The sequence below is a fragment of the Chanodichthys erythropterus genome, chromosome 17 (assembly GCF_024489055.1).
Source record: "Chanodichthys erythropterus isolate Z2021 chromosome 17, ASM2448905v1, whole genome shotgun sequence".
NCBI lineage: Eukaryota > Metazoa > Chordata > Actinopteri > Cypriniformes > Xenocyprididae > Chanodichthys > Chanodichthys erythropterus.
Window position 1 is genome coordinate 2,622,522 of NC_090237.1, and position 26,766 is coordinate 2,649,287.

Consider the following 26,766-nt stretch of genomic DNA (forward strand, 5'->3'; position numbering starts at 1 on the left):
CAGGAAATCCACTTCAATTGGGTGCTGCTTTCAAACGGGTAGATGCATATTGTCCTGTGTGTTATGAAGGACTACTGAGATGATATTAACACATTCACTGTTTATTTTGTTCATTTGTTGCTTTGTCTGGTTGTTTTTTTAAATACTGTAAATAATGTAACTACTTGTAGAATAGAATGTGAATTAAAACATTCTTTTGCCCAAATCTCACTTGTGATTCTTTTTAAATCATCTTTGTCTTTTTCAGTTTGATCAGATTAATCTCATCAAGTTCGAGGAATTGACAAAATGCATGATCTTGATAAAGCACCTCTGTTTACAATACACATTTTCATCATGATCTGGTGTCATTTTTATTCATTATTGTTCTTTTTATTGCACATATTGTCAGTACAAGTGTTTATACTGACTTAATAGTGTGGAATCAGAGTTTGTTTGTGTGCATATGTGTGTAAACACCATCTGTCTAAAGGTCGATGTTGTACAAATAGTGATTTTTTTACAGAGTGTTTTAAAACGGTTTGCTGCTGTTTGTCATTATAACATTTTCTTTAGAGTTTACGTTAAAAAAAAAAAAAAAAACGTCTTCAGAAACATTAAAATCCTCCGGATTGACATAAATCAGGTGAAAAAACTCAACAAGGTGAGTAAATACTCATGATCGGCTCTGAATACTGAAACAAATAGAGAAAAATACAGATTTGTGGTTGAATGTATGGTTTAAAGATGGAGAGATTTGTGGTGTTTTAATGGATTATGTTCACAAAAAGGTTTATTGTAGACAAAAATTACGACTTGACCTAATTATTAAAATAATACCTGTACGTTTACTTTAAGCTACTGTTCAAAAGTCAGTCTTCAAACACGTTAAATTTATCTTTTACACCGGTAAATTGTGAAATTAACAAACCTAGTTAGTCTTGTTTTTCATGAATCAAACAGGTTGATTTACATCAAATCTGCTGCGGTTTCTTGATGTCTGAATCCATGAGCTGGATGATTATTCTTCTTTTAATACATCTGACCTCAGCGCTCCAGTCACCAGGTTTGCTAACGTTCCCGTTAAGTTATGAAACTATTATTTCTGAATGTTCTCAGAATGTTAAGTTGAATACTTGGTTAAGTCAACTAAAAGATTTAAATACACTGAACTGAAAAAGTTTACATTACTAGGCAATTATTTCTCAAACATTTTTTACTCAAATTTGTAAGCTGTTAATACAAAGACGTACAAAAGAGTGTTGGGACTACAATGGACCATTATTAAACTGCAAATACTGGTCAAATATGTTGTATAAACCATAAAAGTACCATAATATGTTTTTATGAAACATGCTAAATTAGAAAAACTTGTTTTTCCGAAAAGCAATGCTACAGCCAGTAGTTATTCTACTTTGAGATGTGTGTTCTCAATGTGTGATCCCGCCCACTGCCAATTTACCCAATAGCATTTCGACACCCCGGGTTGCCATTTGGAGGGGGAAAAAAACAGTATTGCAGTCATGGAAGCCAGCAAACGAACTGGGTCAGAAATCGCATATTCTACCTGAACTAAATCTAAAAAGCCTAAACGTATACTTTAGCCGATCAACTTACAGTTTAAAGGGTTAGTTCGCCCAAAAATGAAAATAATGTCATTAATCACTCACCCTCATGCCGTTCCACACCTGTAAGACCTTCGTTCACCTTCAGAACACAAATTAAGATATTTTTGTTGAAATCCAATGGCTCAGTGAGGCCTCCATAGCCAGCAATGACATTTATAACGATATAACAAAATAACGACTTATATAGTGATGGCCGATTTCAAAACACTGCTTCAGGAAGCTTCGGAGCACAAATGAATCAGTGTATCGAATCATGATTCGGAGCGCCAAAGTCACATGATTTCAGCAGTTTGAATCAGAGTTTCGATCCGAATCATGATTCGATACACTGATTCATAACGCTCCAAAGCTTCCTGAAGCAGTGTTTTGAAATCGTCCATCACTAAATAAGTCGTTATTTCGTTTTTTTTGCCGCACTCTCGTGGCTTTATAATATTAATATTGAACCACTGTACTCACATGACCTGATTTAAATATGTTTTTAGTACATTGATGGATCTTGAGAGAGGAAATGTCATTGCTGGATATGCAGTCCTCACTGAGCCATCGGATTTTATCAAAAATATGTCTTACGGGACATGAGAGTGAATAATAAATTACAGAATTTTCATTTTTGGGTGAACTAACCCTTTAAGGCTGGATTTACCTCATATTGTGACAGGCAAAAAAATTTTTTGCTCCTCAAATACATAAAACATTAGCTTTTATATATAGTGTTTCTTGAGTAAAGAAAATGATGTACTTACTCAAAGAACAAGTTCTTTATTTACCATTGCATTGCAAACAAGCGGTGACGTTCCAAACTACGTGCAACACTTCATTCGGGATAGAGGCGGGGTGGAATTATGAGGTTTGACTGACAGTTTGAGGATCCAATGAAGATGCAAGGTTTAGTCACAGGCTCTTTTTAATACTTTTCATTGGTTAAATATTTTCAAAAACCCACAGATGGACATAAAGGGTGACCAATAGTAATGACTTATGAGGAAAACATGACGAAATGGAGGTTTCTGCCCGATATTTTACATTTTGTTCATTTAGATAATAATAGTCTTAAAGAGTTTCAGCATTAGAGTGAAATAATAATAATATTTCCCACGTGCCTATAAATCTGGCCCTGTTCGTCGCTTTGAGGGAACTTTGCCAGAACATTAGCGGACATTCTCACCTTTTGCTGTTAAACCTGCCGTGTGGCGTTCAGTGTTTCTCGACAGGCGTGATGCCGTGCGTCTGCTCAGGACTCGAAGGGCGAACGTCTTCCTGGAGGAGATGAAACCAGGGAATCTGGAGCGGGAGTGTTATGAGGAGCTGTGCTCTCTGGAGGAGGCGGCCGAGATCTTCCAGAGCAGAGAGAAGACGGTACAGTCATGTGATCTAGTCGTGTTTACACACACTATGCTGATGATTATACTTCTCACAATCGCCCCTTTGACATTTCTAAATCTGTTTACTCTTTGTGCTTCCATAAAATAATCCAGATTACAGAGAGGACACGTTATGATTCTTCAGTAGTTTTTTTTGTTCATTACAGATCACATTTTGTTTGGTTCATCTTTTTATAGCCATCATGAAATGGAGGTTGTGTCATATATCCGAGTGAAACTGCTTCAGGAACAAGAACAAACGTAGGGCGGGGCTTGATTTTGTCTGTGGGGAATTGATCAATATTATCTGTGATTTGCTACTGGTGGATCTCACATGAATCCATAATCACTGCATAAGAAAACAAGAAAACAGTTTTGATTTCATGGTGGCTTATAGAGTTCTGTATAGGGTTCTTTGGTGTTAAAATAATAAATAAATAAAGTTCTTGATGTTTCATTAAGTCCTTCAGATCAATGTTTTGGTTTCTGAGTTCTTTAAAGCACAAGAACATCCAGATGGATTTCATAAGGACTAGAATAAACAGTTATTTTTCACTTCTTCTTCTTCTTCTTCTTCTATGACATCACACTGCAAAAACATCTTTAGTTCTAAATGGAACTTTTATTTTTAAGAGTGCAATGACATCATTCTTGTGTTCTTTTAGATGGAGTTCTGGTACAAATATCAGAGTAAGTGTTGTGCTGCCATGTTGGAGTTTTTTGGTGTGTTTCTGAATAAACTGTGAAACATCATCCTGGCAGATCTTGATGGAGTGAAATGTGTTGTTTAGATCGGAACCTGTGTCGCTTTAACCCGTGTCTGAATGGAGGAATCTGCAGTGAGAACCGCGGCGTTCACGAGTGTCTCTGTCCTCCACAGTACAGCGGCCGGAACTGTGAAACAGGTTCACTGCATGCTGCGCTTGTCTTATTCCAGTATACATTCTGCATAGTTCAAAAATAGTGATATGCAGAGAGGGTGATCATATTTCCTCCTCACAAATGAAACTGACCAGACTGTGTTTGTGTGTGTTCAGAGGTGTTTGACTGTAAATATAAGAACGGAGGGTGTCTGCACTACTGCAGCATTTCAGAGCAGACGGCAGGTGTCGTATGCAGCTGCGCAGACGGGTACCAGCTGGATGAAGATGGACGGAGCTGCAATCCATCAGGTACAAACACACAAACCTGTGTGACAAATGATATCAGCTGAAATGCTTACATGATAATGGTATTTTTGGCCTTGCCATATAAAGTTAAACATTATATAAATCATTGGTGAGTTACATTTTACAATGAATCTCACAAAACAACATGTCCTCGTCACATTTCACCTGAAAATCGAAGAAATTTATTATTTGGGCAAAATATGCAAATAGGTAACTCCAACTAGGTAAAATCATGTTATTTCAGGTGTGTAGAGCCCAAAAAAAAAAGTCCACGCAGAGAAAGGGATTGCTAACCACACAGTCTTCACAATTCACTTGCACTTTTTTGCACTATGTGGATTATAAAAGATAGACCTTCTCTATTCTGGATCTAATTATGTTTATGAAATTCTGGTTTTATCATTCCCTTTGTTTGCATTGACTTTTTTTTTGGCTTGACGCCCTTAAAGCAACATGATTTTCACCTAGTTAGCAACAATTTCTTCTAGTTTACTTGGCATTAAGAAAATAAAAACACTTTAGATCCATTGAGAATATTTGCATTTTAACATTAATTTCATTATAATCATTTGACATTTAGTATTATAGTTTATTTTTTTATGTTTCATGATATATGATTACTTTGAATAAATTTAAACAGTGTATATACAGTATCTCACAGAAGTGAGTACACATTTTTGTAAATATTTTATCATATCATATCATGTGAAGAAATAACACTTTGCTACAATGTAAAGTAGTGAGTGTACAGCTTGTATAACAGTGTAAATTTGCTGTCCCCTCAAAATAACTCAACACACAGTCATTAATGTCTAAACCGCTGTCCGCAAAAGTGAGTACACCCCTAAGTGAAAATGTCCAAATTAGGCCCAATTAGTGTTACAAGGTCTCAGGTTTGAATGGGGAGCAGGTGTGTTAAATTTGGTGTTATCACTCTCTCTCTCTCATACTGGTCACTGGAAGTTCAACATGGCACCTCATGGCAAAGAACCCTCTGAGGATCTGAAAAAAAGAGTTGTTGCTGTACATAAAGATGGCGTAGTCTATAAGAAGATTGCCAAGACCCTGAAACTGAGCTTCAGCACGTTGGCCAAGACCATAGAGCGATTTAACAGGACAGGTACCACTCAGAACAGGCTTCGCCATGGTCGTCCAAAGAAGCTGAGTGCACGTGCTCAGTGTCATATCCAGAGGTTGTGTTTGGTAAATAGACATATGAGTGCTGCCAGCATTGCTGCAGAGGTTGAAGCCTGTCAGTGCTCAGACCATACGCCCCACACTGCATCAAATTAATCTGCATGGCTGTCATCCCAGAAGGAAGCCTCTTCTAAAGATGATGCACCAGAAAGCCCGCAAACAGTTTGCTGAAGACAAGCAGACTAAAGACATGGATTACTGGAATGATGTCCTGTGGTCTGTTGAGACCAAGATGAACTTATTTGGTTCAGATGGTGTGTGAAGAGTACAAACACAAGTGTGTCTTGCCTACAATCAAGCGTGGTGATGGGAGTGTCATGGTCTGGGGCTACATGAGTGCTGCCGGCACTGGGGAGCTACAGTTCATTGAGGGAACCATGAATGAGCAGAGCATGATCCCCTCCCTTCAGAGACTAGGCCGCAGGGCAGTATTCCAACATGATAATGACCCCAAACACACCTCCAAGACGACCACTGCCTTGCTAAAGAAGCTGAGGGTAAAGGTGATGGACTGGTCAAGCATGTCTCCAGACCTAAACCCTATTGAGCATCTGTGGGGCATCCTCAAACGGAAGGTGGAGGAGCGCAAAGTCTCTAACATCCACTAGCTCCGTGATGTCGTCATGGAGGAGTGGAAGAGGACTCCAGTGGGAACCTGTGAAGCTCTGGTGAACTCCATGCCCAAGAAGGTTAAGGCAGTGCTGGAAAATAATGGTGGCCACACAAAATATTGACTCTTTGGGCCCAATTTGGACATTTTCACTTAGGGGTGTACTTACTTTTGCAGCCAGCGGTTTAGACATTAATGGCTGTGTGTTGAGTTATTTTGAGGGGACAGCAAATTTCCACTGTTATAAAAGCTGTACACTCACTACTTTACATTGTAGCAAAGTGTCACTTCTTCAGTGTTGTCACATGAAAAGATATAATAAAATATTTAGAAAAATGTGAGGGGTGTACTCACTTCTGTGAGATACTGTAAATACCTGAACTAATCTAGATGTTTGTGTGCGTGTGTTAGTGCAGTACCCCTGTGGGAAACAGTGGAGTAGTGGGATCATGACTCGCTCGCTGGATGATATAAGCACCACAGACACCGATTCTGTAAACCACACCCACACCGTGACAGACTCCTCCCACTCATTACATCAGAACAGAAGTTCAATGAACAACTCGACTCACCTGCCAAACCAAACCGCAGTTCAACAAGGCAAACCTGGTTCACAGGACGAACTCGCCGACACAGGAAGTGACATCACAGGTGCAAATGAGGATACGCGCATCGTTGGAGGTCAGCTGCAGGGTCAGGGTGGGAGTCCGTGGCAGGTGGGCCAAATCTGATCTTTTATGTGAGCTTTATGCTTTACCTTGGGAGATTTGATCATTTAGGAAACAGTAACACTTTGAATTGAAAACGCTGCAGGTTCTTCTTCGTCGTGAGGATGAGCACGGGTTCTGCGGCGGTTCTCTGATCAATCAGCGTTGGGTGGTAACGGCAGCACACTGTCTCCAGCAAACACCAGACCATGTGACCATCGGTGAGTGTCGTCTGTCTTTTGTGACGCTTCACTTTTTTCCTGGTTGCTGTAACTGAGTGTTTCTAAGGCACATTTGTTATGGAAAGGAAAATTGAGAAAATATGATCAGGTGTTGATGTTTACATATTTATGATGACAAATCCTTATTTTTTACAGTTTATTGCACTTATAGGGCCAGATTAAAAAACTACTGTCGGGATATACTAAAGATAATTAGTGCTGAAAAGGCGTGGACTGATTTGTTTTTGGCTGACCTTATTGCATATGCATTTGTAGGAGTTTCCCTTTCAGACGCAACATTTATGGGAGGAGAGTATTTAAATGAATCACTCAACACGATTTACTAATGTTTGCGCTAGTCAATTTACTGGAATTTGCGCCATTTTTTAACGCCCCAAAAAACATGTTTTAAACTATTTTGTGATATGGCTTCATAGCACAGAGAGCACGTGGCAGAAGGGAGAAAATATTTTCCACATATTAATTTCTTTGGAATCCCAGAGGAAGACGTTATCCAAACATATGGTTTGCCAAGCCATGTTAGCCTATATATATATATATATATATATATATATACAGGTCAACATGGCTTGGCAAACGATATTAGGCCTATATATATGTACGTGTTTGTCAGATTATATGTAACAAGTTGCACCTGTGTCGATCCGCACCTGACGAGAGCAGCAGCTCTGCTTATTTGCGACCTAACGCTAATTTGCCCTGTTTAGTAAATCTGGCCCGTAGTGGCTAATAAATCGGAAGTCTTGCGCATTTACAGAAAACAACAAAAAATTTTGTTTTTGGTTGAAAATGCTGTTATGTAAATGGCTCCTAAATGATGCAGCAGTTCTTCCTTAAGATTATCAACAGTGATGTATAATCACAGACCTACTATAATCACACATCAAACATATAATCAGAAATCTGAAATCAGTTAATCATGATGATTACATCATCATCAACATATAGCCATCAACACCTGATCAGATTTTCTTTTTTTTTCCTCGCCATCACAAATGTGACACTAATCACCATAATGGTAACTTCAAACTATTATTTTCAAACAAAAAACATCAACATCTAAACTTCAGTTACTTCTCAATAAGAGCTTCTGTAGACGTATGACAGGAATAAAGTCAAACTGGTTAGTAATAAGTGAAGCTGGTAATGCCATTTCAGTGCTTCCCACACATAGACTTTACTTGGGCAGGCCGCCCATGTATAATAACGGCTGCCCAAGTATATTTGGAGACACAGTTTTGCTTTTATTATTTTTATCCTCTTATACTTTTATATCCGCGCAACATAATGAAACCATCCAGGATTGAATAACTAGTCGTTTCATACCTGCTCATTATGTGTGCATCAGAACTGTTTACTAACATTCCCACAGGCGCTGCATTTTGCAAAGTCACAAGGGGGCGCTGTTGCGCCTTCTACAAGCTCGTGCAACAGCTCTTCAAACTGCTTCAAAGTGATTCTCAATCAATGAAAAGCGCAGATTTATGCCAATCGATTGCTCATAAACTTAAGTTGATGAATTATTACAAAGTCTACTTCATGGCCTTTATATAAAATGTTTTAGACGATTGTAAGAATCTGAAGGATTAGCCTGCAATAGTATGGACATTTCAAAATTCCCGGTGTATTTCAGGCTTGTTTATAATTAAAAGTCACATGCTAAGTTTTTTCTTTTGGGCATTAATGGTATTTTGGTTACACAATACATTTTATTTAATTTGATTTCCATTTAATTCATAGTAAATTATTGTAGTCTCCCTCACAGGAAGAAAACACTAACATTATTTGACACATATATTATTAATTTTATAAATTTTACTATTCCCTGAGAGAGACACTATATGACAGCAAGGAGAACATAGGAAAAGGTGAACCATTTAAATGTTGCAATTTTGCATAATTTACAATGCATAATAATGCATAATATTAGTATGTAATTAAATGTAAGTCAGTTGTAGTTCTTGTGTTTCTGCTCATCTCTTCTGTTTTATTCTGTTCTTTTTGTTCCTCTTTACTTCAGTGATTGTGCTTGTTAACAGCAGGTGTTCATCACTAATGCACAATCATCACTTGATTAATAACAACTATCTCATTAACTCCAACACTGGATTTTGAAGGGATAGCTCAGCCAAAAATGAAAATTATCCCATGATTTACTTTTATGATGGATGGATGTAGGGCTGTCAAGCGATTAATCAAAATAAAATATGTATTGTATATGTATATTTATTTATATAATTTATATTATATATATAAATACAAATATTTTGTACATTACACATTTCTCTTAAATATATATAATATAATAATTACACACAGTACTCACACATCTATTAGGCAAACTCAAACTTTTATTTTGTATACGATTAATCGCGATTTATCATTTGACAGCCCTAGATGGATGCACTTTCCCCATTCACTCACATTATAAAGCTTGGAAGAGCCAGGATATTTTTAATATAACTCAGACTGTGTTCGTCTGAAAGAAGATAGTTATATACATAGGATGGATTGAAGGTGAGAAAATCATGGGACAATTTTCATTTTTGGGTGAACTAACCCTTTAATGTGGAGGTCTGGCCATCTCTGAGGTTAACAAATGAAACCTTTATTCTACCCTTTTCTTCATACCAAATGATTTTGTGCTGAACCCGGACATGAATTTGTGATATTCACACACACAGGAGACTATGATAAGATGCGTCCAGACAAAGACGAGCAGAAGATCAAAGTGGAGAAGGTCGTCCTTCACCCTCATTTCCACAAATACACCTTCGACAGTGACATCGCTCTGCTCTACCTGTCCGATCCCGTGACTCTGGGTCCGTTCGCCTCACCCGCCTGCCTGCCCGACGCCAACCTGGCCGAGCGGCTGCTGAAGCCCGGAGAGCAGGGCCTGGTGACGGGATGGGGCGCCACGCGCTTCCTGCAGCGCTCGTCGCGCTTCCTGAGGAAGGTGATGCTTCCGGTAGTGGATCAGATGAGCTGCATCAACTCCACGGAGCAGGTGATCACGGATAACATGTTCTGCGCTGGATATCTGATGGCGGAGATGGACGCGTGTACGGGCGATAGCGGAGGCCCCTTCATAGTCAACTACCGGGGCACGTGGTTCCTGGCCGGGGTCGTCAGCTGGGGCGAGAGATGTGCTGCCGAGGGCAAATACGGAGTTTATACAAGACTGGGAAACTATTTATCCTGGATACGCGAGGAGATGATGAAAGAGGAATCCAGAGCCAGCCAGAGCAGATCGACTGCTGAAGTACAGTGAACGTCTGAAGATTTTAGGCTAAGGTCCCATTATGCATTTGAGCTATACATTTATTTCAGTTTTATTAATCTTTGTTAATGTTAGTTAATAAAAAATACAGTTACATTGTAAAAAAAAAAATTGTAAAGTTGTAAATAAAGATTGTTGGAATATGTTTTACAAGAAAATATTATTTCAGTCTTTAATTAAATCAATACAATTACATTATGGTTTTAAAATATAACCTACATTGTAACCATTTTTGTCACGTTTGCCTTGTACTGTTAACACGGTGTAAATGCAAAGCAAATAAAGGGAAGATAAAGCCCAGGGAGAACTTCAGTAAAACTTAGAACATGGAAACTCTTTATTATGAAAGATACATCAGAACCAAACGCCATCATGTTCCCAGTTCAGTTCTCTGGGCTCTGAATACATTGCAAACGCGCAGCTACGCAGACTCACGCATAGCTACAGTACAGATACGCGGCTTCGTGGAGATCCGATTCTGCAGAACTACTGTAGAACCAAACGCCCAACTCTGGCAACATTTTACAGGAAAAAAACAGAAACAGAAAAGCTTGAGGAGCGTGTGGAGGGTCAGAGGGGCATGCGGTTCCCCTCCACGCTGATCTTCACCGCGTGTCCCGTCTTCGTTAGCCGCTTGATATCTGCGAAGCGTCGCATCTGTTTATCTACTCGTGACATGCCCTTCTTCATCGGACCCTAGAGGACAGACGAGCGAGAGAAGAGTCAAAAACACAAAGTATGTAAAATATCTTTTAAAATATCTTATTTTTTAAAATGAAAAAATAAAAAATAAAAGTGAAAACACACCAGTTAAAAATTAATGGAAAAAAAGAATAAATAGGAAACTATTACAAGCAAAAACAAGCCAATTAAAATATCCTAATATATATATTTTATATATATATATATATATATATATATATTAATATATTTATATAATTTTTTGTTTTTTTTTTTTTTTTTTAAATAAAAAAATAGGAAACTATTACAAGTGAAAACACACCAATTAAAAATGTCTTTTTTTTTTTTAAATAATATATATATATATATAGGAAATTACTACAAGCAAAACCAAGGCAGTTAAAAATATCTTAACATTTTTTTTTAATTAACGGGGAAAAAATAAATAGGAAACTATTACAAGTAAAAATAAGCCAATTAAAATATCCTAATATTTTTTTAAATAAAAATTAGTAAACTATTACAAGCGAAAGCATGCCAATTAAAAATATCTTAATATTTAATAAATAGGAAATTACTACAAGCAAAAACAAGACAATTAAAAATATCTTAATATTTTTAAATAAAAATAGGAAACTATTACAAGCAAAAAATATATATATTTTTTTAAATTAAAAAAAACGATTACAAGCAAAAACAAGACAATTAATAATATATTAATATAATTATATAAAAAATATAATATAAAACAATAAGTTAATAGTAAACTATTACAAATGAAAACATGCCAATTAAAAATATCCTAATATTTAATAAATAAATAATGAATAGGAAATTACTACAAGCAAAAACAAGACAATTTAAAATATCTTAAAAATATTTTAAGTTAAAAAAAGGAAACTATTACAAGCAAAAAAAATCTTAATTGTTTTTTAAATTAACAAAAATAAGCAAAAGCAAGACAATTAATAATATATTAAAAAAAAATTAAAATGTAAAAAAAAAAAAAAAAGTTAATAGGAAACTATTACAAGGGAAAACAAGTCAAATAATTTTTTTTTTTTTTAAATGGAAACTTTATAATCAAAAGCCAATTAATTATTTTTTTAAAGTAAAATAAACAGTCGCTTGACTTTTAAAAATACTAAAAAGCAAAATCAAGTCAATTAAAAATGTGCATTCAAAACAAGGTAAAACTCTACAACCACAAACAATTAAAAAACAAAAAAGAGAAACTACTGTAAGGAAAAAAGTCAATTAAAAGCATTGTTCAAAAATCAAATGAACTAAAAAATTCAAACGAAAAACCCTACTGCGATAATGTGGTGAATGTCACAGCTGTAATCATTTTAAACAGTGAACACATGCTGAACAACAAGCTTAGAGCGCTGAGGCTTAGTAGACTGGTCATGTGACTTTCACACAAACTCAAATGAAGTTGATCTGCTCTCGTAAAGGTTACTTTGTCCCTTGTTTGTGGTCATAAACATCTAAAATCACGGCTGGTGGGATTTGTTTCAGCAACTAAACATTAAGGACCTGTTTGAGGACTGCTTCAACTCTTGCTCATGGAGTCGAGGTGTTAGTTCTCTCTACTCCACCACACTGTATCCAGTGCAGCATGCAGCGCCATGCAGCCACTTACTGCCCCCTCAGGCAGGTCGCGGAACTACAGGGGCATACGGTTCCCCTCAATGCTGATTCTCACAGCACCCTGCGGGCGGCGCTGCTTCCTCTCCTCCGCAAAACGCCGCTTGTGCTTCTCCAGCAGGCTGATGCCTTTCCTAAAGCTCCTCTACCAATCACATAACAGTAAAAAACCTCCTCCGCCAATCAGATTACAGGGGGTGTACTTGATGAATTGAAAAATTCGACATATAATTTTAGTCAGATAATGAAACATCCTTTATCCTGATTCACACTTCCTGTGCAAACTCCTCCCACTCTTTATTTGAGCACTTGTCATTCGTTCATCTACACTTTAGCCCCGCCCACTCACCCGGTTTGAGTCTCCATCCACGTTCCATTTGGGCCGAACCACATAGTCCTTATTGGACGGCATGGGCACACGCGCCCTCGCACAGAACCCTGGGTCACCCGGCCGTAACGCCCTGAGAGAGAGAGAGAGAGAGAGATTAGCTCATGTCATTCCACTTTACCTGTGTCAAAAATTTACATAAAAAAAATAGAACACAGAAATTATAAATGTATTAGATTTAAATTATAATAAAATATAAAATAATTAATGAAATATTAAATTATAATAATTTATTAACAATAATAAAAACATAAGTTTAAAATGTATTATATAATTTGTGTAATATATTCTAATATTTCAAAATAATACAATATTAAATTATAATATATGAAAATATTAAATGAATTACATAAATAATATTTTGTAAAAAATATTTTTAAATTAGTAATATAAATACATTTGATTATGATAATTCAATAATATATTTTTAATTAGCAATAATAAATAATTGAATAATAATGAATAAATTATATAGTTTAAACTTGGAATAAATAATTTCAATATAATAAAATATTAAATTATAATATATGAAAATATTAAATTAATGAATTACACAAATAATATTTTGTAAATTAGTAATATAAATACATTAGTAATATAAATACATACATTCATTATGATAAATAATTCAATAATATATTTTTAATTAGCAATAATAAATAATTGAATAATGAATAAATTATATAGTTTAAACTTGGAATAAATCATTTCAATATAATAAAATATTAAATTATAATAATGTTCATTAATTGCCATTAATAAAAATATCAAATTAATGAATTACACAAATTATATATTTTCAAAAATATTTTTAAATTATAGTAATATCATAAATAAATTTCATTATCATAAATGATTCAATTATAGTACTTTTTATTAATTAGCATTAATAAAATGCCAAACAAATTATACAATACATTTTTAAATTATAATAATACATTTATCAATAATGAAATAATTAAATATAAAAATAATAGTTTAATATTTATTCATAATTAAATTAAAACAAACTGAGGTGTAGTTTTAAAAATGCAAAATAAATAAATAAATTGAGATTTCACACAAAAGATAAATGAAAATTTTGCATAAAAGAAAATATTTTAAGGACCAATAAATTTGTTTTGCAATGTGGCATTTTCATAAGATTAAACACACATATATAATGATATATTTAAATTGTAGCATATTTATACATTATGATAGTGATGGTAGTGTTTTAATGTTTAGTGTTTTTTTAATGCTGATTAAAAAAAATATATATATATCTAAAAATGTCATTTTCACCCAAAAAATAAAATAAATAGAACAAGACATTAAAATTAGCTTTATTATCTTTACACAAAATGCCTTGTTTTCATTTGACAGGTTTTGGAGTATAAAATATGGGCATGTTTTCGACAGTTAATGTGCAATAAACTTTATTAAACTACTTTAAAACCAAAATACAGAGAAATAAAAGAGCTGTGGACACGTACTTCTCCTCTCCCGTCAGCACCTTCTCCAGATCTCTGCGAGGAGTCTGTCCACCGGAACTGTGGGAGGAGAAACACACAGACTGAGACAGAGCAAACCAGTCATGTGACGCGCTCAGGCAAACATGCCTTCAGCGTTTGCTTTAGTGTGTGTTAGGGTTCGGCTGACAGCCCAGTTGCATCACATTCGCCTGAATACAAAAACCTCAGTAAACACACACACACACACTCACATGCCTTCAGTGTTTAAAGAGCTCAAGATGAGAGGAAATGAAAATGGGGTGACAGAATGCTAGTTATTGTTAATATTGGATTCAAAAACAGTGCACATGTGTCTCAGCCGAAGGAAATAATCTATTAGGCTTTAATATATCGGCCAAATTTTCTTATCGGGTCGATAACATTAAAAATGATTGTTCATCATCCGTTACCGATATGGTGGCCAATATATCGTGCATCCCTAACACACACACACACACACACACACACACACACACACACACAGTGAACCTGTGCGCAGGGGAAAAGACGTCCGGCTCCTCCGGCCTCTCAGACGTCTGAGGCTCACTTACACACCGCAGGAAGAGGAAGGAGGGACAGAATGACAGTGAGGAGTGACAGATGAACGACAGATGAGAAGAACGTCACTGATGAGGTGTGTGTGTTACCTGAGGCGCCGGCGCGGGGCGATCTGCTGGTCCAGGTCTCTCTGCTGTCGCTCTTCTCTCGTCATTCCCTTGTAGTTGGACGTTAAGCCGAAGATGGGCCGTGACCACTCATCTGCACACACACACACAGATTATTGCAGGAACACACACTCAAACACACATAGATACGCTCCAGTCAAAGAGAGCTCGTACTGATGAGTTTGAGCGCGAGGTCTTTGTTCGGCCGCGACTCTTTAGGGTGTTTGTAGAGGTACATGACGGCTCGTCCGATTCCACTGAGCTTCAGTGTTTCCTGACTCACACTGGGCAGCTGTCAACAAACAAAACAAAGCACACTTTCTTATTGAACGTCACAATATTAACAGGACAAAGATGGGAAAAAAGTAAAAATAAAAAAATACATAAAACTATGGCTCCATATATATATATATATACATATATATATATATATATACATATATATACATATATATACACATATATATACATATATATACACATATATATACATATATATACACATATATATACATATATATACATATATACATATATATACATATATACATATATATACATATATACATATATATACATATACATATATATACATATACATATATATACATATATACATATATACATACATATATACATATATACATATATATACATATACATACATATACATATACATATACATATATACATACACACACACACACACAGTACAGTCCAAAAGTTTGGAACCATTAAGTTTCGTCTGCTCACCAAGGCTACATTTATTTAATTATCTATAAAAATACAGTAAAAAACAGTAATATTGTGAAATATTATTACAATTTAAAATAACTGTGTACTATTTAAATATATTTGACAAAGTAATTTATTTCTGTGATCAAAGCTGAATTTTCAGCATCATTACTCCAGTCTTCAGTGTCACATGATCCTTCAGAAATCATTCTAATATGATGATTTGATGATCAAGAAACATTTATTATTATCATCAATGTTGAAAACAGTTGTGTACTTTTTTTTTTTTTTTCAGGATTCGTTGATGAATAGAAAGTTCAAAAGAACAGCATTTATCTGAAATACAAAGCTTCTGTAGCATTATACACTACCGTTCAAAAGTTTGGGGTCAGTAAGAATTTTTATTTTTATTTTTTTGAAAAGAAATTAAAGAAATTAATACTTTTATTCAGCAAGGATGCATTAAATCAATCAAAAGTGGCAGTAAAGACATTTATAATGTTACAAAAGATTAGATTTCAGATAAACTCTGTTCTTTTGAACTTTCTATTCATCAAATAATCCTGAAAAATATTGTACACAAATATTTTGTACAATTGTACACATTAAATGTTTCTTGAGCAGCAAATCAGCATATTAGAATTTTTAGATTTCTGAAGGATCATGTGACACTGAAGACTGGAGTAATGATGCTGAAAATTCAGCTTTGATCACAGGAATAAATTACTTTTCTACTTGAATATATTTGACAAACAGTTATTTTAAATTGTAATAATATTTCACAATATTACAGTTTTTTACTGTATTTTTAATTAAATAAATGTAGCCTTGGTGAGCAGACGAAACTTTTTAAAAACATTAAAAATCTTAGTGGTTCCAAACTTTTGGACTGTACTGTATGTATATATTATATACACACACACACACACACACGTATACATATATACACAACAGTTCTTTCTGGTTCTCGAATCTGATTGGCTGATAGCCGTGCGATATTCTAATGATAACAGCACTCCTACCTTTTTACTGTTTGTATCACTCAGTGACTGAAGCGACCATCATGGCGAACAATATTTTTTACAAATACTACACTTGTTGTACCACAAACTCTAGTTTTAAGAGTTTTTTAGGCTAGAATGTAGTTGTTTGGACCCGAAATATGAGACTCATAGCGCCTTTTTACAGTTTGTTTAGATGTTTTCGGAGATTTGCGAGCTCATCGGCCGTTCAGTGCTCATGTACCCGCCGAGAACAGCTTCATCTCAGCCACACAGCAAAATCCCCAGAGTTAAATCAACTCTGCTCAGAGTACATATGGTCCCTCTCTAAATAGTGTTAAAATAACACTGAAGCAGAGTTTAAGTTGATGGAAAAAATTAGCCGATTAAGTAAGTGATGAATGAGCATTAGTGATGAACACCTGCTGTTAACAAGCAGAATCACTGAAGAAAAGATAATTATCCTCTACTGAGATCTTGAGATATATAATGTATTATATCTTCAGTTGATTTCATCTAAGATTGTGGCTTAAGTCAGTTACAGTTCTTGTGTTTCTCTTTTCTTCAGTGATTCTGCTTGTTAACAGCAGGTGTTCATCACTAATGCACAATCACTTCATTATCTCATTAACTTTAAAGGTACAATATGTAAAACTTTTGCAGTAAAATATCCAAAAACCACTAGGCTAGTGTTATATATTTTGTCCATCTGATTACTAACAATATCTCGAATGTTTTCAACTACTTGTAAATCATGAGAAAATTCCCTTTCTAAACAGTGACACGGGGCAGTGCAGTCGCCTGTCAATGACGTCAGTTAACTTTGTTACCGCCTTTACTGACGTAGAAACCACATGACAACAGTGCCGTGGACAAATGCGGAAGTAGCGTCTAGCGTCTAGCAAACCACTAGCCTGCTTCAAGCAGTTCCTTATTTACTTCTTGCACGTTTTATGGTGGATTGTGTTACTTATTTATGGAACATAATTACTGTTTACCATCTGCCGACAAGGACAGCTCCCGTAAACTCATGACCGGAAAAGTGGAAGCGGCGCCAGTGACTGTGGCATAATAAAAGTCCTGCTGCTCGTGAGGCGTGTGTTGATCAATCGCTCCAGCTCCTCGTTCAGCTCCCGCAACACTCGGTCCTGCTCTGCTTCATACCACAGTAACGTTAAGGATCACATCCATGAACATGATTTCTTCCCGACTCCAATCCCTATTCTTTTGCACCGTCCGTTGAGATGGAGACCACATGTCCCAAGTTTCCGCTCTTAAACTTGGCGTCATCAAACTACACCTTTGTTTTGAATAGGCTTCTAGCGACCTCTAGCGGAAAAAAATATCACAGATTGTACCTTTGATGCTGTGTTCACACCAGACGCGACTTGCGCGAATAAATCGCGCTATTCGTGCGTAGTTGGACGCTTGAACATTTGAGTTTACTCGCTTCATTCGCGCGTGAAAATCCCTTCACGACAGACGCGAATTCGCGTCATGAGAGGGGCTCTCCCGCTCCTTTGTGTCCCAGACTCTCCCACTGCTTTCTGCACACTTCCTCTGAATAAACACAACTTGTCAGTGGGGAAATAATTGTAAATTACAGCGAATAAGCTCAATTGGTCGTCTTTAGTTGGCTTGTAGTCTTAATATGTATGTATATATATGTATAGCTCAAATTGAGTAAAGACCGTTTTTTACAACTTATCAGATTGTCCGACCTCCTCACTCACTTTCTTTCAAACACGATCCTTTTTATTTCTGTTTCTATAAATGCATGAAGATGTACAGCGACGATGATTTTGTCCTCCATTGTTGTTTCGAATTTCTGCCTCAGCTCGCTACGTCACGTCACTACTAGAGCAAACTCCTGATTGGTTAACGCGGCATGGAAATTCGCCAAAGTTCAGATTTTTCAACTTGCGCGAATCGCTCAATTCGCGCTGCGTCATTCGCGCGAATCGCGCCGCAGGATGTCAATTCGCGTCTTTGCATTGACTTAACATGTAAGTCACTCGCGCTTACCGCTTCATTCGCGTCCGGTGTGAACGCACCATAACTCTGCTTCAGTGTTATTTTAACACTGCTCAGAGTGCATATGGTCCCTCTAAATAGAGTTGATTTAACTGGAGATTTTGCTGTGCAGCCCTTCGTGTATTTATATAAATAATATGCCGTATTTAGTATTGAGTAAGGGTCCATCAAGAGTATCTGTGGAAGTTACATTATTACACCGTTAGATGGCAGCAAAGACTCTCTCTATGAGTGAGTCAGAACGTGGAAGCACAATGGGAAATCCCCATAACTTTTAAAAGGACAAAGATATCGCTTTCCTCAGCGGACATTCAAACTGATTTATATTGGATATAACATTATGGACATCGACCTGAAGAATGAATGCTCTATCAGATGAAGGTAATACACTCGTTTAGTTGATCTCTCTCTCAAAATACTCATAATACAATAAGCTTCAATGAAGCGACTCAACTTTCCTTCGTTACTAGTTTTAGAATTAGTAATGGAGGCTTGGTTAAACTGTTAACTTGAGATTTGAATCCGTGGCGGAAGGAAGTAGTTTGGCACAAAAGAGTTAAAGATACTCGATATTGCTGTGATATTGTGTGATATTCATGTATTTATTTATACATCCATTCACTCGTTCATATTTTTTGCATATAAACATAAAACATATGCATCTCCTAACTCAATACACAATCACAGGGTGTGATACATCTATGTGAAGTATGTATAGGAAATATGTTGCCTCATTAAGATTGGCATCTTCAGCACTTTAGTAGATGTGGTAGACTCACTTCCTGCAGGATCTTGAGGAGTTCCTCTCGTATCTTGAGTGCTGGGAGACTCTTATCCGGGAGAGGACTGATCCATTCCTTGATGGCCGACATCACACCACTGTCTATAAATGTCTCCTTCAGGTCCTGCCTACACACACACACACACACACATTTGTAATGATTACAGACTCTAAACAGAGTTTGCTTTTGTCCTGAAAGTACAGCTGATAAACACACACATGTTGATCCTTCAACACTCACTTCTTTAAATGCATCACCACTGTGGGGAGCAGCATGAGCTTTTTCAGAGCTGGTTTCTTCTGACTGTTTAGAGTCCGGTCCTCCTGAAACACACACACACACACAGTAAGTGTTACTGTAAACATGATTCCTGTCCAACTGAGGGACGAGTTATAATCATTTTCTTTGATAAATCAACAGTAGGTCACAGATACTGTAAAATTGAAAGGGTTAGTTCACTCAAAAATGAAATTTCTGTCATTAATTACTCAACCTCATGTCATTCTACACTCGTAAGACTTCTGTTCATCTTCAGAACAAATTATATTTTTGGTAAAATCCGATGGCTCAGTGAGGCCTGCATTGACAGCAAGATAATTAACACTTTCAGATGCCCAGAAAGATACTAAAGACATATTTAAAACAGGTCATGTGACTACAGTGGTTCGACATACAGTGGTTATGAATCAATGAGAATACTTTTTGTGCGCCAAAAAAACAAAGTAACTATTGAACAAAATCTAGTGATGGGCGATTTCAAAACACTGCTTCATGAAGCTTCGAAGGTTAACGAATCTTTTGATTTGAATCAGTGGTTCGGAGCGTGTATCAAACTGCCAGAGTCACGCCCCCCAATGGTGAACCATTGAAATTTCGAAACACTTATGACGTAACGAAGCCTCGTTTACTGAAATCACGTGACTTTGGCAGTTTGACACACGCTCTGAACCACTGATTCGAAACAAAAGATTCGCAAAGCTTCATGAAGCAGTGTTTAGAAATCGCCCATCACTAGATATTGTTGAATAAAGACGTTATTTTGTTGTTTTTGCCGCACAAAAATATTTGCGTCACTTCATAACATCAAGGTTGAACCACTGTAGTCACATGACCTGTTTTAAATACGTCTTTAGTAGCTTTCTGGGAGTTTGAAAGTGTTAATTATCTTGCTGTCAATGCAGGCCTCACTGAGCCATCGGATTTTATCAAAAATATCTTAATTTGAGTTCTGAAGATTAATGAAGGTCTTACGGGTGTAGAATGACATGAGCGTGAGTAATTAATGACAGAATTCTCATTTTTGGGTGAATTAACCCTTTAATCTATTAATATCCCAGAACCTGTAACACACACACGCACACCTCTGCAGCTTCTGTCATTTTGGTGATCATAGCGCTCACGACATCATCTGCGTCACTGATGAACGTCCCTCCGTCTCGATTCCGCCTGCGTTTGCCGCTCTGAGCTTTCTTGCGGGCCAACATGATGTCAAAGTCTGACATGTAGGACATGCTGAAACACACACACACACACACACACACACACACACACACACACACACACACACACACGATTACATCTCCTGCATGTACTAAAACACATACTTAATGCTTTCAATGTTTCTGTAAAGTAACAGATTTAATGAACAGATTCACTCACTCTTTTCCGCTTCTGTCCACATCATCATCTGAATCAGAGTCGTCCATTCCCTTCTGTCCCGACACGTGAGACTGCGGCCGCTCGCCCTCCAGCTCCTCCTGATTGAAGCCCTGAACAGAAAACAAACATGACAAATTAATCATTACAGTTAGGGAATTAGCGTCGCACAGTTTGAATCATTTTGGCGAATCAAGTTTGTTTGTTTCAAAGAATCGTTACAAGAAAACAGTTCACATGTTAATCACTCAGTAGTGAAACAGTTCTGATCAAAAACTTATGAATTATTAATCAAGATATAATTAATATGCAAATCTGACACTTCAAAAATGTATCTACTGTTAAGATGAAACTGATTTAGTTTCATGACTGATGAATCTAACGCTGATATTTTTATTCACTGCTTTGAATCGATCTGTATTGTGACTCAAGATAATTAATCATATACGAATCTGACATCATTAATGGCTCACCGTAAACTCCTCCTCCTCTTCGTCGCCGGACTCTCCGAAGATGTCTGCGATCATTTTCCTGAGGGACAGAAAGAGACGGTTACACACACACACACACACAGAGAAAGAGAGATGAAGAGTGTTATGAGCACTAACTCTTCCTCGTCGTCTCCAGAGTCGCTGTCGCTGCCGAACAGAGCCTTCTCGTCCTTCTTCCCTGTATCCGCCTTCATCGCGTCCTCCTCATCCTCGCTGTCTGAGCCCAGCTCCTTCAGTTTAGCTGCTAAACTCTTGTCAGGACCTCCAGAGGCTTCATCACTGCCAGAGTCTTCATCATCAGACACCAGCCGGCTCTTCTTCACCTCTGCAGAGTCACAACCATCATCATCATCATCATCATCATCACCAGATGACATCATATAGTGAGTGTTAATGACAGGCAGTACCTTTGTCTTCATCTTCCTCACTGTCTGACAGAACCGCCTTCTTCCTCTTCACTGAAAGACAATTCACAAAAAAACATGATCACTGATCGATTATGAGTTTATTATAATAAAATATTAATATTGATTAGCTTATAACATACTGTAAACAATAACATTAAAATTATAGAAAATATTACTAATAGTAATATATATATATATATATATATATATATATAGAGAGAGAGAGAGAGAGAGAGAGAGAGAGAGAGAGAAAGTATTTAATATATTATAATTTGACTATTATAGTAAATTATATACTTAATTACTATATTATGATTATAATATTATTTATTACTTATAATACATTATAATCTGATATATATATATATATATAATTTATATATATTATAATAATACTATTATAATAATGTATTAGATTATATTAGCATTTTAAATATAATAATATTAGTATATTTAAGCTCATAGTCATAATATAATAACTAAATATATCATTTCTATTATAATGGTCAAATTATAACAACAAATACAATAATGTTAATAATAATATAATTATCAAATAATTTAAAGAATCATAATATATCAACTTATGTAAATAATATTACTAATATTATAAATAAATATTATAAATATGCAATTATAATTATCAGATTATAATGTATTATAAATAAATATTATAACAATACGTTTACATTAGCATTATAAATATAAAATAGTAATATAATTAAGATTATAATCATAATATAATTAAATACACAATTTATTATAATAGTCAAAATATAATAACATTATGAATACATCAATAATAATAATTAATATTTTTTAATAATATAATTAATAAAAAAATTATAATATATATATATATATATATATATATATAAGTTTAAAATAATTAAATAATAAAATAAATTAAATAAAATGGATTTAAACAAAAATAAATAAAATTAAAATGTATGAGTAAAGAAAATATGTTAAGTGAAAAAAGAAAAAGTAAAAATAAGTAATAAAATATGATTAATATACATAAATGATTAATATAAAAAATAAAATAAATTTACATATTTTATATTATATAAATATATAAATATATATATATATGTGTGTGTAAGTAGAATTTTTTTTTTTTATATATATATATATATATATATATATATATATATATATATATATATATATATATATATATATATATATATATATATATATAAAATTAAATAATACTACAAGTTGTTCATAAGTACAAACACACATACCAGGCTTCTCATCTTCCTCATCATCATCATCATCACTGGCCAGGGCTCGTCGTTTGGGCCCTTCATCTTCATCACTTCCTGCTTCCTCCTTCGGCCTCTCCTCCTCTTCCTCACTGTCTGAGTTCATCACAGCTTTCCACTTCCCCGTCTCCTTCCTCCCTCCCTCCCCCTCCTCCTCTTCCTCAGCATCAGAGCCTCTCTGAGTTTTCTGTTTGGGTTTGTCCTCATCCGAATCGCTGCCCGCGTCAGATTTGGGGCTGCTCCTCTTCTCCGTCTCCTCCTGGTCGGAGTCGCTGGCGGGATGTGCTTTCTCCTCCTCCTCCTCGTTCTCAGAGGTGCTCCCTCTTCTCTTCACAGGGGAGCTGCCCTCCTCATCCTCGTCGCTGTCTGCAGGACGGGGCGGCTCGGGCTCTGAGTCGCTCCCGTCTGCTGCTCCTCCACGGGCCTCGTGATCTGACCCGCTGTCGGCATTCTCGGACTTCCTGTCGTGTGCGGCGTCCTCGTTATCACTGCCCTCGTCCTGCAGGAGCACAACAGTCAGAAAATGACAACTGAAATCAAGCTCAAAACCCCAAGCATCAGATCCAAACTCACGTCAGACTGCCGGGATCCGGGCCTCGCATCCTCCTGCTCGTCCTGAACTGGAGTAGCGCTGCCGTCATCTGAGCAAACACACATTCACAGAGTCTCACCAACACACCTGAGCTTTGAACCTACAACCTTTCAGCTTTCACTACTAAACCACACCAGTAGATGTCAACATACTGATCACAGATCAGTGTTAGGACAGGGGTTTCAAACTGGGGTTCGGCCCTCGAGGGTCCGTTAAGAAGATATTATGTGTTAAAAAAATAAAAATAAAAAAATAAAAATATGATTAATATATATAAAATATTAACATACATTAATTTAAATAAAAATAAATAAAAAACTCAGATTTAAACAAAAAATAAAAATAAATAAGATAAAAATATGAGTAAAGAAAAAATTGTTAAGTATAAAAAAGAAAAACTACATAAAACCAATTAACTAAATGAATTAAAATAAATAAAACAGATTTAAACAAAATAAATAAAATATGATTCATATAAATAAAATATTACAATTAATTTAAATAAACAAATTAAAATAAATAAAACAGATTTAGTGAGCAAAGAACAAAAATGTTGTGTAAAAGTAAAAAAACAAAACAAAATGAGATTGATATACATAATAAAGATTAATTAACTAAATGAATTAAAATAAAGATTTAAACAAAAACTAAAAATAAGATTAAAAAATGAGTAAAGAAAATGTTAAAATAAGTGTAAAATAAAAATAATTACATAAATTAAATAAATAAAACATTAGATAAATAAAACATTAGATTAGATAAACTAAATAAATAAGATTAAAATATATGAGTAAAAGAAAAAACTAAAAATAAATAATAAATATGATTAATATACAATATTAAAATAAAAAAATTAAAATGAATAAAAATAAAGATTAAAAAAATAAAAATAAATAAGATTAAAATAGGAGTAAAGAAAATGTTCAAGTAAAATAAAAATAAAACATTAGATTAAAAAATAAAAATGAAATAAGATTAAAAATGTGAGTAAAGAAAAAATGTTGAGTAAAAAAGTAAAATAACTAAATAATGAAATGAGATTAATATACATCAAATATTAAAATAAATAATAACTAAATAAAAATTACATTTAATAAAAAATAGGAATAAATAAGATTTAAATGAGTTAAGAAAATGTTAAAAAAGAAGTCAAAAATAAATAAATAAATTAAAATATAATTTTAGATTTTAATTAAAATATAGGAGAAAAGAAAGAAATGTTAAGATAAGAGTAAAAAGTAAATAAATATGATTAATATAAAAAATATTAAAATAAATTAAAACAAATAAAACATTAGATTTAAACAAAAAATGGGGAAAAAATATTAAAATATGAGGAAGAAAGACTACAGTACAGTACTATAAAAAGTAGCCCAAAAAAACTTAATAGAAACAAAATATTTTCCTAATACTTTAGATATATGTATAATATGAATGTCAAAGTACAAGAAAGGAACGTGTATATAATACCTATAGATACACGTTTATGGGGGCATTTAAGGTGCCTTTGATTTATCATCTACTAAAAGATTGAAAATCTGCTGTTTTAGTATTTACAGTATGTTCACATATGATATGATAAAGACTTCAGTTACACTAATACTAATAAATCAGAGTAAGCCACTTAGAAAAATAGTGTCAGTAACACGTTATAGTATCAGATTGTATTTCACGTCCAAAAACAAGCCATGATGTTCATGTTATTGTTAGGTATTTCAAAGAATACCATGGTACTTGTGCAAAGACATGAAAACACCATGGTTTTACTGTGGTGTTCGTCTAAAACAAATGAAAACACCACGGTACTTTGATGGGTGATATGGTAACGCATGTGCACAACACTCAAACACCAAGCTCCGTTAAGAACAGCGTGCTGTTACCGTGGTATTACCATGGTACTGCTTCATAAAGGGTGTTCTGGTGCTGGTACCTGAGCGGATCTCCTCATCTCCATCCATCTGGACGCTGGACGGAACCGCGCTGCTTCAGCTTCACCCAAACACCCACACAACCGAGCGACAACAACAAACCCAGATCAGACCCGCGCCGGCACCGCAGTATCAGAACCCGGTTCTTCTGTGGACCCGCGAGACTTTTCTGTCCGTCCGGGTCTGTCACATGGGCCCTTAATAATGAAACTATCGATATATTACTGATGGGCAGTTACTGTCCCTGTTTCTCTTTCTTCCTCTAAAATGGTGTCGCCGCTTGGAGAACGCATGCGTGTCTACGCGCCGGCGCTTTGAAATTACGTCAGACAAAACGTCACCATTTCAGGGGCGGAGCATCAAAAACGCGCGTTTTTATATTTATATAAGTATTTGATTTAATTTAGACAATTGATTTATATTTGTTCAAGGTGTTTAATATACTTAAATTGTATATAAATAAATAAATTGTATATATTGTATATAAATAAATCAACTGAATATATTAAGAAAACAAAAATATATATTTTTTTATTTTGGGAAAATATTCTGTAGATAATTGAAAATATAATAAATTGTTTTAATCTTTTAATTATGGATATTAAACTTGAATCTCTTCTAACAGAAAAGCTTTTCTTTCACTATTTTCTCCTCTGTCCTTATCAAAATAATGAAAATAAATGACAACTGTGAAAACTGAGACAAACATATATTTTTGTAGATATTTTTATTCTTAGATATATGTATTTTAAAAAAAATACTGTTATATCAAAGTTTTAAAACAAAGTCCCTTTAAAGGGTTAGTTCACCCAAAAA

The 26,766-nt window shown here is 35.0% G+C and overlaps 2 protein-coding genes across 7 annotated transcripts; one reads left to right on the forward strand and one right to left on the reverse strand.

Annotated features, from left to right (window-relative positions):
• The first annotated feature begins 478 nt into the window (after window positions 1-478).
• On the forward strand, window positions 479-10,356 carry LOC137004503 (coagulation factor X). 2 transcript variants are annotated; one of them, XM_067364888.1, is made up of 9 exons: window positions 479-643; window positions 943-1,045; window positions 2,809-2,966; window positions 3,637-3,661; window positions 3,763-3,876; window positions 4,009-4,143; window positions 6,359-6,663; window positions 6,761-6,875; window positions 9,581-10,356. In XM_067364888.1, the coding sequence occupies exons 2-9, from the start codon at window positions 976-978 to the stop codon at window positions 10,165-10,167; spliced, it is 1,509 nt and encodes a 502-aa protein (XP_067220989.1). In that variant the 5' UTR covers window positions 479-643; window positions 943-975; the 3' UTR covers window positions 10,168-10,356. The 2 variants fall into 2 exon arrangements, with proteins under 2 accessions (XP_067220989.1, XP_067220990.1); XM_067364889.1 differs by lacking the exons at window positions 479-643; window positions 943-1,045 and having other exon boundaries at window positions 2,850-2,966; window positions 6,364-6,663.
• Window positions 10,357-10,494: 138 nt separating this feature from the next.
• Window positions 10,495-26,242, reverse strand: LOC137004502 (protein IWS1 homolog). 5 transcript variants are annotated; one of them, XM_067364884.1, is made up of 17 exons: window positions 25,914-26,242; window positions 24,004-24,071; window positions 23,410-23,929; window positions 22,160-22,210; window positions 21,870-22,077; window positions 21,735-21,792; window positions 21,265-21,374; window positions 20,967-21,117; window positions 19,846-19,928; window positions 19,603-19,732; window positions 15,228-15,345; window positions 15,036-15,147; window positions 14,878-14,934; window positions 14,371-14,427; window positions 12,857-12,968; window positions 12,503-12,652; window positions 10,732-10,872 (listed from the first exon to the last, which is right to left on the reverse strand). In XM_067364884.1, the coding sequence occupies exons 1-16, from the start codon at window positions 25,978-25,980 to the stop codon at window positions 12,527-12,529; spliced, it is 2,028 nt and encodes a 675-aa protein (XP_067220985.1). In that variant the 5' UTR covers window positions 25,981-26,242; the 3' UTR covers window positions 10,732-10,872; window positions 12,503-12,526. The 5 variants fall into 5 exon arrangements, with proteins under 5 accessions (XP_067220986.1, XP_067220984.1, XP_067220988.1 ...); XM_067364885.1 differs by lacking the exon at window positions 12,503-12,652 and having other exon boundaries at window positions 10,495-10,872; window positions 25,953-26,242; XM_067364883.1 differs by lacking the exon at window positions 12,503-12,652 and having other exon boundaries at window positions 10,495-10,872.
• Window positions 26,243-26,766: the final 524 nt, after the last annotated feature.

Coding starts and splice junctions, on each gene's coding strand:
- LOC137004503 (XM_067364888.1), top strand. CDS start 976: ATGTCTGAATCCATGAGCTGGATGATTATTCTTCTTTTAATACATCTG. Junction 1,046..2,808: donor CTCAGCGCTCCAGTCACCAG/GTTTGCTAACGT, acceptor TGTGGCGTTCAG/TGTTTCTCGACAGGCGTGAT. Junction 3,662..3,762: donor GTTCTGGTACAAATATCAGA/GTAAGTGTTGTG, acceptor TGTGTTGTTTAG/ATCGGAACCTGTGTCGCTTT.
- LOC137004502 (XM_067364883.1), bottom strand. CDS start 25,980: ATGGATGGAGATGAGGAGATCCGCTCAGGTACCAGCACCAGAACACCC. Junction 22,211..23,409: donor TGAGGAAGATGAGAAGCCTG/GTATGTGTGTTT, acceptor ATTGTCTTTCAG/TGAAGAGGAAGAAGGCGGTT. Junction 12,969..14,370: donor GTGCTGACGGGAGAGGAGAA/GTACGTGTCCAC, acceptor TCTCTCTCTCAG/GGCGTTACGGCCGGGTGACC.